General features: G+C 44.1%; 1 protein-coding gene across 1 annotated transcript; it reads left to right on the top strand.

Annotated features, from left to right (window-relative positions):
• The first annotated feature begins 3,444 nt into the window (after positions 1-3,444).
• Positions 3,445-13,838, top strand: LOC144114175 (uncharacterized). Its single transcript, XM_077647733.1, has 3 exons — positions 3,445-4,847; positions 8,039-8,159; positions 11,416-13,838. The coding sequence occupies exons 1-3, from the start codon at positions 3,744-3,746 to the stop codon at positions 11,601-11,603; spliced, it is 1,413 nt and encodes a 470-aa protein (XP_077503859.1). The 5' UTR covers positions 3,445-3,743; the 3' UTR covers positions 11,604-13,838.
• Positions 13,839-14,360: the final 522 nt, after the last annotated feature.

Genomic DNA, 14,360 nt, shown 5'->3' with positions numbered 1-14,360 from the left:
TGTAGCCAAAATTTTGGCTTTTTCGGCGAGTTACGTGCTGGAGAGGTTGCTTTGCATGCAAGCTTCTCGAAAGAGCATGTGTTTTTGAGCGATGTAGCCAAAATTTTGGCTTTTTCGACGAGTTACGTGCGCTGGAGAGGTTGCTTTGCATGCAAGCTTCTCGAAAGAGAACGTATTTTTGAACGATATAGCCTGGCTTTTTCGGCGAGTTACGTGCTGGAGAGGTTGCTTTGCATGCAAGCTTCTCGAAAGAGCATGTGTTTTTGAGCGATGTAGCCAAAATTTTGGCTTTTTCGACGAGTTACGTGCGCTGGAGAGGTTGCTTTGCATGCAAGCTTCTCGAAAGAGAACGTATTTTTGAACGATATAGCCTGGCTTTTTCAGCGAGTTACGTGCTGGAGAGGTTGCTTTGCATGCAAGGTTCTCGAAAAAGAGCACGTATTTTTGAACGATATAGCCTGGCTTTTTCGGCGAGTTACGTGCTGGAGAGGTTGCTTTGCATGCAAGCTTCTCAAAAGAGCATGTGTTTTTGAGCGATGTAGCCAAAATTTTGGCTTTTTCGACGAGTTACGTGCACTGGAGAGGTTGCTTTGCATGCAAGCTTCTCGAAAGAGCATGTGTTTGTGAGCGATGTAGCAAAAATTTTGGCTTTTTCGACGAGTTACGTGCACTGGAGAGGTTGCTTTGCAGGCAAGCTTCTCGAAAGAGCATGTGTTTTTGAGCGATGTAGCCAAAATTTTGGCTTTTTCGACGAGTTATGTGCACTGGAGAGGTTGCTTTGCATGCAAGCTTCTCGAAAGAGCATGTGTTTTTGAGCGATGTAGCCAAAATTTTGTCTTTTTCGACGAGTTACGTGCGCTGGAGAGGTTGCTTTGCATGCAAGCTTCTCGAAAGAGAACGCATTTTTGAACGATATAGCCTGGCTTTTTCGGCGAGTTACGTGCTGGAGAGGTTGCTTTGCATGCAAGCTTCTCAAAAGAGCATGTGTTTTTGAGCGATGTAGCCAAAATTTTGGCTTTTTCGACGAGTTACGTGCGCTGGAGAGGTTGCTTTGCATGCAAGCTTCTCGAAAGAGAATGTATTTTTGAACGATATAGCCTGGCTTTTTCGGCGAGTTACGTGCTGGAGAGGTTGCTTTGCATGCAAGCTTCTCGAAAGAGCATGTGTTTTTGAGCGATGTAGCCAAAATTTTGGCTTTTTCGACGAGTTACGTGCACTGGAGAGGTTGCTTTGCAGGCAAGCTTCTCGAAAGAGCATGTATTTTTGAACGATATAGCCAAAATTTGTTTTTGTTGGGCCACAGCTCCGAGGTAACCGCGTTTTAAAATTCTAAAAACTGATATGGATATTACTTAGGGTGGGCTACACGCCTCTCAGTAATTAAGGAGCCTAACAGTAATAGTTAAAAAGTTAACTATTCAATATTACTTAACCAGACAGCTAGTTAGCACGTCTTACCTGTATTCTGATGTACTACACCACTGCCAATGCAATGCCGAAAAAAGCGCTCTTCTAACCCAAAAAACCTATTATTAAAAACAGTGCAAAATTTTAGGTCAAACACGCTAACCAGGGGGTGAAGCTCGGATGGATATAAAAGTAACTGAGTTGACACACGGTGGAAAAACGACTTCCTTTATTCTAATGTTTCAGCTAGGGTCTGGCCTTCGTCAGAGTGATAAACTCAATTACGTACATATTCTCCGTCTCATTGCTTAAGTTTTAAAATGCATGCGCGGGTATTCTCATACAGGGGTAGTAGTTATGTGTTACAAACCGGAAGAAGAGGTTACTTGTGTTTTTACAACAAATGATTTGATTTCTTTCAAACCTTTCTCCTTAAAATCCCCGTCTTTGACCGCTTTCCGACCCATGGAAACGTTGCTAGCCGGAAATGCCCATTAAGGGGGTGTGCGCGCTACGTCTTCAGCGAGTAGCATGAATGCTACACAGAGAAAAACGACGATTGAAAAATGAAGCATTGAGTTGATATATGTTGTTATGGCATAGCGTGCATTTAATAATAATAATAATAATAATAATAATAATAATAATAATAATAATAATAATAATAATAATAATAATAATAATAATAACAATAATAATAATAATAATAATAATAATAATAATAATAATAATAATAATAATAATAATAATAATAATAATAATAATAATAATTGGGTTTGGGGGAAAGGAAATGGCGCAGTATCTGTCTCATATATCATTGGACACCTGAATCGCGCCGTAAGAGAAGGTATAAAGAGCGAAAGGAGAAAGAGGTGCCGTAGTGGAGGGCTCCGAAATAATTTCGACCACCTGGGGATCTTTAACGTGTCAGTTCGCACATCACACGGGTGCCTTAGCGTTTCAAAATTCAATTTTCAACCTTGGCAAACTATGCACATTTTTAAAAATGAGAACTGCCGCTTCCTCTTATTTGTTACAAATTTTCATTCACCAACTCACACAACCGAGCAAGGAAGCTTAATTATCTTTCGAGTGCTGTCCGACCATGCACGCATCAACGTTATTTCCTTGCAACATGTACGCCAGCATTTTGTTTTTCCTTTTCTTGAAGTAACAAACCGGAATAATCAACTCGGAGATAATTTGGTTGAAGAAAATAAACCGGCAAATTTAACGCTGTGATTAAAAAAACTAATTCGACACGGCTTGAAATACACGCGTCATTGTTTTTTTTAATGAATTTTATATGCACTCGATGACGTTTTCTGTGTGTTGACTTCCGTCTGATTTCCGTAATTGTTCAAAATGAACTTGCAGTTTATTTATCTATTTGTTGTGTGCCCGTGGCCGTAGTGGACGCGCTCTGGAAGAACTCGTGCAGCATTGGAAATAAACGAGAGCAAGAGAACAAGGCAGCAGACGAACGAAGAAATAAATCAGCATTTTGTGCAATTTGGCAGCGTACACTATGCGAAACGAAACAGCTGGTCTTGTGAGGAGCAATGCATTTAAAGCTATAAGTGCTCGTTTTCAAAGCGCCACACCTCTCATTGAAGCGCTGATTGATTCATCCTGTCCTTCGTCGGACCGGGCTCCGCGAGGGGGGGCTCCTTGGGTCGCTAATGATACTCGCATAGCTAGCATTTTTCTAGGATGTGTTAGACCGCGCTTGACCGGACACGCCCCTTCAGTTCTACGCGGTGACGTACGTACAGGGAGCAAGACCCGAGGTATGAGCCGACGCTGTATTTACATCTCGCGGCGAGACAGCCCATACCCGCAGCCGGTGCTGCATTGCAATCGTAGCGATTGTAGCTTCCGCCACGAGCGTCAAATGATGTCATAATACCTGTTTGTTCACAGGAAGCGTGCCACGTACGCGTTTCGAGCGGCGGCTAATTCTAGATTTAGTCTGCACACCAGCCACAAACGCTTTCCACCCCACGCGTGGCGGCTATTCGCACTTAAGGAGCTAACAGTTGTCGAACGAGATTCGCGCTGCAAGGCGCGATAAGCGCTGCGCTGAGCAGTCCGACCGCCTGCAGCAATTTGGCCCCTTTCGGCCGGGCAGCGGGGCAGCCGCTTTCGCCGCCGCTCGCGTGCAGTAGCGCCACGCAGCGCGCGCCAGCCGCGGTAGGTCGCGCACTCATTCCGACAGGTGGCTTCAGCTGCTTTCTTTCTGGGCCGGCTGACAACAGTCAACAAGCGCGTGCTGTGACGGTGGTCGTTGTGCGCGCGGGCCAGCGGCGGCACCCGCATCACGCCGGGCGGAAGCCATGAGCGGCGGCCCGCTGTTGCTTCTTGCAAGGGGCCGGACGGAAGCGCAGTCGGAAATGTACGGGCGCCAGGAAGCGGCCATGCCGGACTGGAAGCGGGAGCTGCTCCGCAAGAAGCGCACCATGCAGAAGGCATTCCCCAGCTGGGCGGCGCTGGCGGCCGGCTCTGGCGGCGACCGGACCGTACAGAAGGCTGTTCACCTTGGCGACGCGGCGCGCGTTCCGGCCGGACTGGTTTGCCCGCAGTCGCCCCGTGGAGGTGGCCCCCCCAGCATGGGCGAAGACAAAGGCGCCCAGGCCGAGCTGGAAAGTTCGGAGGACCACGAGTGGCAGTACGGCCCTGGCTTCGTCGACCGGCTGCGATGCAAGTTTCTCAGCCTAAGTTTGCGCGAGCCCAGCGGCCTGCAGCAGCCCCTGCGAGCCTACGCCAGCGTGGAAAACCTGCTCGAACCGAAATCCAGCGTCCGGCCTGCGTCGGCGCCCAAGCCTGCGTTCCAGCGGGCCCGCAGCATGGAAACTTTGTTGGATCCGCTCATCAACGAGGACGTTGTTATCGTCGAGCGAAGTTCCACAACGACCAGTGAGTTGCCGCGGGCAGATATTGTCCGCACCTGCAAACGCATTTTCGAGGCCTCAGTTGACAACCGGCGGCCACTGCGCCGGCGGCCGCCCGTGTTGCGAGCTCGGGCCCCCCTGCGCGCTGACAAGGAGAACAACCAGCCTTTGGCCAGGCCGCGGGCTGCCAGGCCCGTGGCCAACATCAAGCCTTTGCGAAAGCAGGACGAGCCGCCTGCCAACGAAGATGAGCCACCGCTGAAAACCTCCCTCACTGCAAGTCGCCCGGAACGACGAGACGCCGCGCCGGGACCCCTTTGGCCGCAGCTTCGGCAGGCTTCGCCGGCGGCCACCAGTGTGGTGTTTGACTTCCGGGGCAAGGACGTGAAGCCGCACGTGGCCGTGACCCGGGCACCCTGCGGCAGTCCGCTGGACTCTGACGAGCTGGACTCGTCCGATGAGCCACTTCCGTTCCCGTCGGGCATCGTGTTTGTCGGCGAGAACGTGGTGGTCGGCGGCGGCGCCCTGCTCACCACCAGGAACAAGCAGGTAGGCCGCTGACCCCTCCGGGCCACGGCGGGGCACACCCCTCTTTCTCGCTCGACTCTCTCGGCTGCATGGACAGACATGAGTTCGGCTTGCTCGCACCGAGTGGCCCAAGCCGAGCAAAGGTGTTGCACCAGGAGTGTCATACGTAAGAGCAGTCAGTGTCTGACCAGTCTTCGCTGCCCAGTACACGCCTGTGGCAACACCTATGCGTACCAATTTCATGCTTCATGCCACCGTTTAATGTAACTTTACTTCATTGAAGTGGAAAATAATTTCATAGCACAGTAAACCAGCTCTACTGCACACTGCATAAAGCAGCTGAATCCTGGCCAGATTGCTATTTAGCAGTTCTATTCCATTACAACCACCTTTCAAACAAGCTCCAAAGTTATGAGTTGTACTAAGTGTGAGCTGCTGTTTGATTTGCAGTGTTGAATTTCGTAAGCAGTTTGTCGTTTCATCGTAGTCATTAGTTTCCTTAACGTATTAGAGCTGTACAAGACTGCTATGTTAATTGACATCTGTGAAAGTTCATGCTTTTTGACTGCTGCTGACATTCCATGCAAGACAGGTTCTGTGCACTTTTCGCTGCTGTGTCAACGAATGTTTCTGGAAACCTTTTAGATAACATCTTAGTGTTTCAGTTCAAAACCTCCTTAAAATTTCAGTTGTGTCACACTGAAAACCCAAGTTGCCGTGTACAAGAGGTTTGGTAAATGTTACTATAGTTGGTCTGGTGCTGACAACTGGACACTGCGCACAAGCCTGCAGCCTTTAAATTTTTGCGACCACATGTTCCGCACTTTACCCCCTTCACACATATTCGGTTCAGCTAGGTTATTTGATTTAAATTCTTCTTTTCCGTCTTCATTGTGAACAGAACTCTCTCTAAATTTAGGTTGTGTGGCCTCCATAACTTAGAATCTCGTTGTTATTATTATTTTGTTTAGAGCCTTCAGAATTGAACAGTTGTGCTGCCTGGGCACGTTTAGACATATGTGGTGCTTTTTAATCTATCTACTGCTGGTATGTGCCATATTGTATTAGTCACTCGTCAAGCAGTCATGAATGCAGCTTGGTAACTAGTTAGCAACTTTCACATAAATGTAATGTATACTATTTAATCATGCCTGACATAAATATTTCAAAATATTCGTGAAGTGACATGCCTAAGCTGCTGGTAAGTGCTTATGTATTGAGAAAGGACAGCATTTGCAATTCATTTTTGTTGTAATGTCTGGGATGCTGCGAAATAATGAATGGTGCTAACAGTAGCCATGCAATTCCTTCATATGGCTCACTTCATACCTTGTCACCTCTCATCACAGTAAATTCTGAGTTATATTCATGAAAATTATTGCTGACTAGAAATGGAAGTACTGCAAGAATTGCAGTGAATGCACTGCTATTACTTACTGATAGAACTCTATTTTGGCTTCAAAAAGTAATACCATGTTAGCTCTATCCAGGTGTTGCATAATGAATCCAACAATGTTATTCTTTCGAGCTGCTGTTCTTTTGCACGCAGATTTTATGGAAAACATATTTTTAGCAATATTCGGGTACCTTTATTGGTGGATTAGTTCCAGGCATCTTTTGAGATGACTGCTTGAAAGCTGAGAGTTTGGCCAGGATGTATTGTTCCTGAACACAGCTCATACCTTGTTTACTCATGTAGTGCAAAGCTTGATTATACTTTTATAGCCGCCGCTTGATGCTATGGGGACATTTTTTTTTTCTTTGTTGAGAAGCCGCTGACAATGTGCTGAACGTAGCACATTGTATTCTACACTTCACCTTGCAGTGATTCAAGCTGAAGTGTAGTGCTTTGTTGAATCTTTGTTCAAGAGTTGGGGTAGTCTAAGTATATGCTTTGTCTTTTCGTCCTCTATGAATGATATGAATACATGTTAGCTACTTAAAACGTATGCGTCAGAGGACCTCAGCTTTACTGTATAAAGTGGTCTTAAATGTTGAATTATTTCAGGATAGAATGCTTTTCATATTACATCCCTTACCTACCGTTGTGCTGGGTTAGGCAAATTGGCACTAATGCTAGTGTAGCATGATTAAATGGCTTTATAGTTTATTATACACATAAAGATTTTAAGAGCAAACTACTTGTTACTTCTAATGATTGACTGATTTTTGTTTGTGGTATGCGTCATTGTGGTTATCATTATCAAAATTTTAAAAGATAATAGTTGTGGTAGGCACCAGAATTAAAATGCAGGTATTACTAACTGCGGAGGGAAGGAGTAACTGAAAGTGAGGTGGGTGTATGTGCCTTTCATACGTTTCTGGGAAGAAAACTTGCTATGGCTGCAGTTTTGCTGGTGTCACAATGTACAATTTTAGTTACAAAATAGAAAAGAAACTTATTGTAAACAATAAATGTTTATTGTTTTTTACTGTTTTGTTTACACCTTATTTCTTTATTTGCTTAAGCATAGGTGCACATGCAAGTGTGCATCCACTATTTCCTAAATTTTGTACATCAACAGCTATGTTGGCTTTCCAATCTCTTCTGTGAACTGTCCAGCATACTGCAGCCCTTGCTGGTTTAGATCCACTGCCTGTTTTACAGTCAGCAAACAATCATCTGAAAGCAGCTGCTCAACCATGTTTGTTAACTTTATTGCACTAATTCTGTACTGTGCTTGTACTACAGTGTCTCAGCATAATATAGCAGCTTTAGTAAATAAGTTTGAGTTATTTAGATATTTGTGCAACTATGTTCAGCAGAACAGTGTTGGGTGGTATAGCCTGTAAAAGCTACCACTCATGAAAAAGCCTGTAAATAAATTGCTTACAGCACAGTATGCTATAGCAAGGTAAATGCAGACTTGAGTTGATGATATCCTATAGTTGGATACAAATTAAGTCTGCAGTGAAGCGCCGCCCACATTTAGGACCAGTGTACAGAATTCCCCCATGACAAAAAAGTAGTGCGTTGTTAAAACTTCTCTTGTCACCTAAACAAGAAGCTAATCATGAGAAAAAGTTTATAAGGTCTAGAATTTTGGTACATGACTTGTTTAATAAAGTCAAATATTAAAAAGCTGGTTTCGTTTACTTTTGTGACTGGCTAGCGGAGTAATATAGTACGCCACGGCCCAGTGTTAACAACTGCTGTTTTTTTAAGTAGTATCCTACTGTAGTATAAATTTTTATATTTTCTTTTTTTTCAGCTGAAGATACAGTTTAATGATAGTGCCTTGGTGACCATAGAATATGCTGCTGAAGAATGCCACAGTCCACGAGGAAATGGCCATGACTCAGAGGCACCCACCGTTAATGGCAGGAATTGTGGTAAGTGGCTGTCAGCACTATGGGGGCCTCCTTCTTGCTGGAACATCTGCTTAATCCCTTATCTGCAGTGGGCAGTCCAGATGGCTTAACAAGTGTTTAAAACTTATGAGAGGCATTTTTATGAGACTGGACCTGATGTATGAATAGGTCCAGATGTTATTGTGGTTTTTCTTGGAAATGCCTGTGTACTGTTAGTTTGTGCACACACGCTGATAGCTGAGAGCTAGAGTACTGGCCATTCACAACCCACTCTTACATGGAACTGGCATTGTGGAGTGACCCTTGTTGTAGCTTTTAACTGAGATAATTGGACCAATGGTTTTTACGTACATAGTTGTGAAGTGCATACGTGGAAGGAAAGTGGCAGGATTTCTCATTGCAGTAAAAACCTAACCTTTTATCCTCTTGCCTAGCCAGCATGGAAGTAATTTTTATGAAACAAGGAAACCACTTGAAACAACTCACCAATTGCCAGTGCAGTACAGCATTCTGTCCATGGTATACGAGCTTTTGCGTATCATGATTGTTCATTGTGCATGAATGTTTTGTGCTGCTATAGATGCACACTGAACCAAAAGCTGTGACTGAGATGATGTTTGCTGTATACACCGTGGAAAGTTTACTATGACACTCTGCTAGTGGTTTGCCTTCTAGTTGTAAAAATTTAACCATAGTGTGCACTTCAGTTAATGGCTGTGGTTTGTTTGGTCTGTCATTGCATAGCTGGTGTTGCAGGAATGGTGCAAGCTGCATTCAGCAGCCAAGACCGTTACAGAGCTTCATGCTGATATGCAGTGAATGCAGAATTCGAAGTGCCATTGGGGACAAACAAAGCATGCTTCAAATGCAAGCAGCAGAATGAGATTTTAGTTTTGGGTGAATAAATACTTGTTTGGGAAGTCTGTGAATAGTCATTGAATGTTTTAGTGAGGGGAGTGAAGGCAGGTGCAGTCTTTGCACGAAGTAACCAGGCAACGGGGTTTGTGTCTCAGCCGTATAATGGAACCCTTACGGCACCCCTAAAAACCAAAAGGTCTCAAATTGAGGACGAGGGTTCTCCTTACCTTGCGCAGATTGAGAGCTTAAGGGGTGCCATAAATGCTCTGCTACACGGCTAAGAAACAAACCCGTTGCTTGATTACTTCTGGCAAAGATGGTACTTCATCTTTGCAGGAATTATGCTAAACAAGGAGCAGTATTCAGGTGGGAGATTTAAGTGTAGGTTAGGCTGGCTGGAAACTGTGGAGAGTAGTGTTGGCAGCAAAATTTTGCACAAGCAACTAACGATTACCCGCTGTAGTTGCTGCTACTGAGCACAAGCTGGCTGTTTATTTGATTCTGACCGTGATCGCTGCATTTCAGCATGCCAGTATTCTGGTGCACATTCAAGATCCCTCATTCGTCAAAATTATCTAGAACCCACCACTATGACATGCCTTATTGTCAGTGTTGATTTGGCATGCAAAAACCCATTAACTACCAACTACCATATTGCTGTTTCATTGACATTGCGTACTGTTCTCAGAATTTCTGCTTTATGCACCCAAGTCACTTTTATTCTGGGGGCCTGTTTGTTTGCTAGCTACTGTGCAATGCGCTTGCTTGACATAAGGTAGTGCGTTTCAAGATGCCGAGCTGCTTACCCGACTCAAAAGGACCAGCATGAATGACAGTTCTATTTAGTGACTGACTCAGCCATTCATCCCAGGCCTACGGACGAAAAATAGCCTTGGCTTTGTAAAGCGGTGCTTCTATCCTGCTGGCTAAGAGGGTTGAATTCAACAAACTCAGACAAGCCTGCCTGCTGTAAAAGCAGGGATGTATGTGCATGCTTAAAATGTGCGTCTCAAAAGTAGGTGTGCACTCAAGTGTGCAACATTGGATGGCGAAGTGATGCAGTTAGATCTATCCTGACTTGTAGATTTGTAGACAAGCTAACCTGAAATGTGAGTGTGACGGTCAAAAACCACCGCTGGCTCCGTGCAGCCAGAAGAATATCAACCATTGTTGAACCAGTAACTATATTAACACCGTCATGAGAGTGCTGTCTGTGTATCCTTTTAAGTGGAATGGCCCTGCGGTGATAACACCTGTGAAGCCATATTTTCAAAACTAAGCAGTAGAGGGAAAACGTAATAGGGAATTATTGCAGTAGTAGAAAGTGCTCAAGGATTGATTATTGGAATGATGCAAGGTGCAACAGAGGCACGTTCCTTGGTTTGTGTAACAAACTATGCTGATCTAGGCATGCTTGTCTGCACTCTTGTGCTGGTGTTTATCTAGTTATAGGTTCATGTCAAAGCTGCATGTAGTCAATGGCAGTCTTTGGTTGTTACCCTGTCATTTCAGGTTAGCTTGTCCATGTTCATACCACAAAACTTTAGCTCCTGACAGCAAAATCATTAGTGCAAACTAGTGCCATGCGAACATAAGACTTCATCCTCAAGGTTTTATGCCTTCACTTTTGCTGGGACTGTTTTACTGGTTAATGGTTTTGGTATCCGTTGGAGAGTCATTGGCTGTAGATGCAGGTAGATGCACCACTCTTGGCCTCTGCTTGCTATTGTATACAAAAAGCATGGCAAGGGTAAAATTAAGTTCCATTAATTTCTTGGGGGTTTCAGACAAATGAAACCTAAACAGGCCATTACATGTGACAACACAATGATGGAGGCTGTTAAGGACGATTTTGTCATGGGTACTGGTTATGTGGCAAAAACTTTATGGTTTCATTCCTTTTTATCTTTGCTTTTTGATTTGTATTGTTGTGCTTGTGTTTTGTCTAACGGCACACTACAAGCATGTTCCATTAGTCAGCTGTCTTGCTTTAGCCAGCTGGTGGTTTTTGAGCAGTGAAGCATTTTACTTGTGCTGCATTGATGTTCACTAGCTGGGACATGCGCTGCAAATTTTCGAGTTGTACAAAGGTCTCAAAGGTGTGTGAGCTGCAACTGAAGCTGATAGCTCTGTTATCAGCCCAGTGACTCGAGACCACACTTGTGGAGATGAAAGTTGGACTTATGTGCTGCAATGTTTGGCTGTGGCATCAGGGTACTGTTGAGAAACATAGAATTTATGAGTCTAGATTGCTTATTGTGCATTCTGGATACTTATGTCCCCAATAGTACATATTGCTTGTAATTAGCCTCTGTTAACGAATGTTGCAGTTTAAATTGCCACAGGAAGTCTCATGCAAAGTGGTCTGATATTGCCCTCTGCATTACTGAGCAGCTCATTTGCGGAAACTTATTTGCAGGAGGCTCTCTGGGCAGCTACACGCCAAGTGCTATCAGCAGTGGTGAAGGCTTCCAGCTGGGGCTATGCCGGCCGAGCCGACCATTGCCGGCCCCTGAGCCACCTGTGGTTCCTGAACCTGAGGAGCCACCAGCCGCCCCTGCCACGGCCTGGTCCCTATCAGCCACCAGTTCGGACCTGCTCTTTTGAGGCCTTGGCCCCTAGTCAGTTTGGCTCCTGTTTGCGCATCCTTCCTGACTTGCGGGTTGCCCCTGCCGACTCATTTACAGCAGGGGCCTCTCGATCTACTGAGAATCTCGCTGGGTGTATACAGCAGCATCGCAATGCTGCCACTTCATTGCAATGATCGTGGTGTTTTTACCTTACTGCAGTGCTCTTTTTGCTTTTATGCAACCGTGCCTACAGTCGGCAAGGCACCTTCTAGTTGGTTGTACTCAAGAATTGTAACTAAGCCAGTGGTCGTTATTTTCTTTCTGCCTCCGTTTCTTCCTCTTAGTGAAGTTCTTGTGAGCTGTTCTGTATGTTTGTAGTCAAGAGAACTCAGCCTGCATAGTGTTACATTTATGATCATTTCAGACTTCCATGGTCAATGGCTGACGCAAGTTGTTGCTTGTAAAGAGTGGCATAAGAGTGGCAGTTTATTATTTTTTTTTGTGGGAGTGATAGGCTGCAGAGACCTTGTGCATGTTTCCTCTGTTTTCAAGCATAGATAGCTGGTTCATTTTTAGTATCAGTACTTGGTTAGACTGACTGAATAACCGAGCTGGCACCAGTTTTATCTTCTTTGCATAAGTTGCTGAAGGCACATTTAGTGTTACTGTTATGTGCAATGTTCCAATGCTGCCAAAACTTCACACAGTCAAGTTCCTGTGTTTGAGCAAAATAGTGATTTTATGTGCAGAAGAAAAAAAGCTTGTGATTCTTTTGGCAGGTTCTTGGATCGTGTTCCAACAGATCTGAAAAATGTGCAGTTGTGAGAAGGTGTTTGGCGGTCTACATGTCTAGTTACGTGTGCTGTCAACTCTCAGGTTTTTTTATGTTAGCTGTGAAGAGCATGGGTGTATTCTATTGTGCTCTGATCTTGTCTGCTGTGCCCACATCAGAGGCACTGGCTATTTATTACGAGGCTATTTTCTCACTGAGAGCAGAGTGAAGTGATGCCGTGTTTTCAAACATTTGTTTTGAGTCCCTGCTTGTGAAGGTTGCTTTCATGCTCACTTTGCAGTGGTGTAAGACTGCCTAGGAGATGTCGGCTTGCAATAAAGCATGGACCAAGTTTGCTACATAATACTTTGAGCCAGAATATGATTGAGTTAATAGCACGCTTTGCACGTTGTCTGAACATATTGCTGCAGTTGTAATAGTTTGTTTTTGGTATTCAAGCTACTGATGAGTGTGTTGTAGTAAAATTATGACAAAGTAACAAGAAGAAAAAAAAGTAAAATGCTTTTGTTTTTGACAACTGCTGTTCCAAACTACTCTGTAAAAAAAAAAAAGTATCGATGTTATATTTGTGCTTTGTCTGTGGCAATACAAGAGGTATGTTGTCATAAGCATTTTTACTTTGCTGGTTAATCTTGTTGGGTGACATATAGTAAAGATGCTACCAGCGTGACAAGATCAGTAGTCTATGCATTTAGGCTTTTACCATGATAGTGCGAGTCTTACTGAGCATGTGCTGAAGTAGCCTGTGCAAGCATGCTACTGACTGGTACATCTCGCACTAGGCCTACATCTTATGCGTGAAACATGAGGAATTTTGTGCTCTTAATGTGAGGCAGTGTCTTCAGTGTACAGGTTTTGTATCTGTGTTGCACCATTACAAGCTGGAAAATTCCACCTGCTGATTGTAGCCACATGGGAGTTCAGTTGTTTCATGGATAGATAACCTAGTACTTGTAGCTTGTAACTTGATTGGCTGTTGTGGCTTAAGAAGTGACAATCTTGTGGGAACTTTTTTGCAGTAGCAGTGGAGAAATGATTTGATGTCTTGTAGCATAGTTAATGGAATAATTTGCTCATACTTTGTTGTTCTAAAGGTTCAGGTAATGCTTTTAAGCATTCTTGCACTAGACAATTAAAATTATACTGTTCAACTACAGTGACCTCTGTATACGTATACATTTTCATGACTAAATGGACAAGACAAATATTTGGAGTGCACTAATGCCAAGTGTAAGGAGCAAGCATAGCTGTCCTGGACTGTGGCCTTCAATTACCCATGGTTCCATGCTACATTGACTGCCAAAGATTGCTTTCAGTATTTTAAATATCCAGTTGATACTAACACCTACTATACAGTGGCAATCGCAAGTTTTTTGACTGTGGAAACTTTGCACTGCGTGATTTTGACAGCTCCTACCTTTCTATAAATTTTTTGCACAATGTTTTCTGGCTAAATAAATGGCACTTCGCTGTCACAGCGCTATGTAGCCTTTTCTTTACTTCTTGGCAATCGAGATTACGTGGTTTATTGCATGACTTTTCGGCAACCTACACCACATAGAATTGTGCAATGTGTAGCGAGTGATTGCAGTTCGGATGCAGATTTGCTTGATAAATACCTTGACCTGTGCTTTTATCAGGTATTCTGAGCGTGCAGCAGCAATAACTTCAACAAAGGCAGTGCTGCAATGAAGCATTTGAAAATAGCAAAAATTACTGCACAAGCAGTCTCCTGCATAAATAATTTCCTAGTCTGAATTTTTCCAGCACAGGTTACTATGAGCATTACAACTTGGTTAGCAAAGTATACATGACCGTACGATTGTAACTAAGGTACAGCTACAGCAGATTAGAGAAAATGCCGAACTTTAGCTGCACGCTATTTACTTGGAGAACAGCTGTAAATGTAAATGAATGCTGCTTCTGTGAAAGACGTGTGAATGCTGTATAGCAACAGAAGTGTGTGACGTGTAGGCATGCTTTTAACCCAATGCAGTCGTG

This window comes from Amblyomma americanum, chromosome 1 (genome assembly GCF_052857255.1).
Source record: "Amblyomma americanum isolate KBUSLIRL-KWMA chromosome 1, ASM5285725v1, whole genome shotgun sequence".
NCBI lineage: Eukaryota > Metazoa > Arthropoda > Arachnida > Ixodida > Ixodidae > Amblyomma > Amblyomma americanum.
This window is presented reverse-complemented; position numbering and strand designations above follow the sequence as displayed.

Excerpts from the sequence above, each read along its gene's own strand:
- LOC144114175 (XM_077647733.1), top strand. The coding sequence starts at position 3,744 with ATGAGCGGCGGCCCGCTGTTGCTTCTTGCAAGGGGCCGGACGGAAGCG. Across the intron at positions 4,848-8,038 it reads TCACCACCAGGAACAAGCAG|CTGAAGATACAGTTTAATGA; the intron begins GTAGGCCGCTGA and ends CTTTTTTTTCAG. Across the intron at positions 8,160-11,415 it reads CGTTAATGGCAGGAATTGTG|GAGGCTCTCTGGGCAGCTAC; the intron begins GTAAGTGGCTGT and ends ACTTATTTGCAG.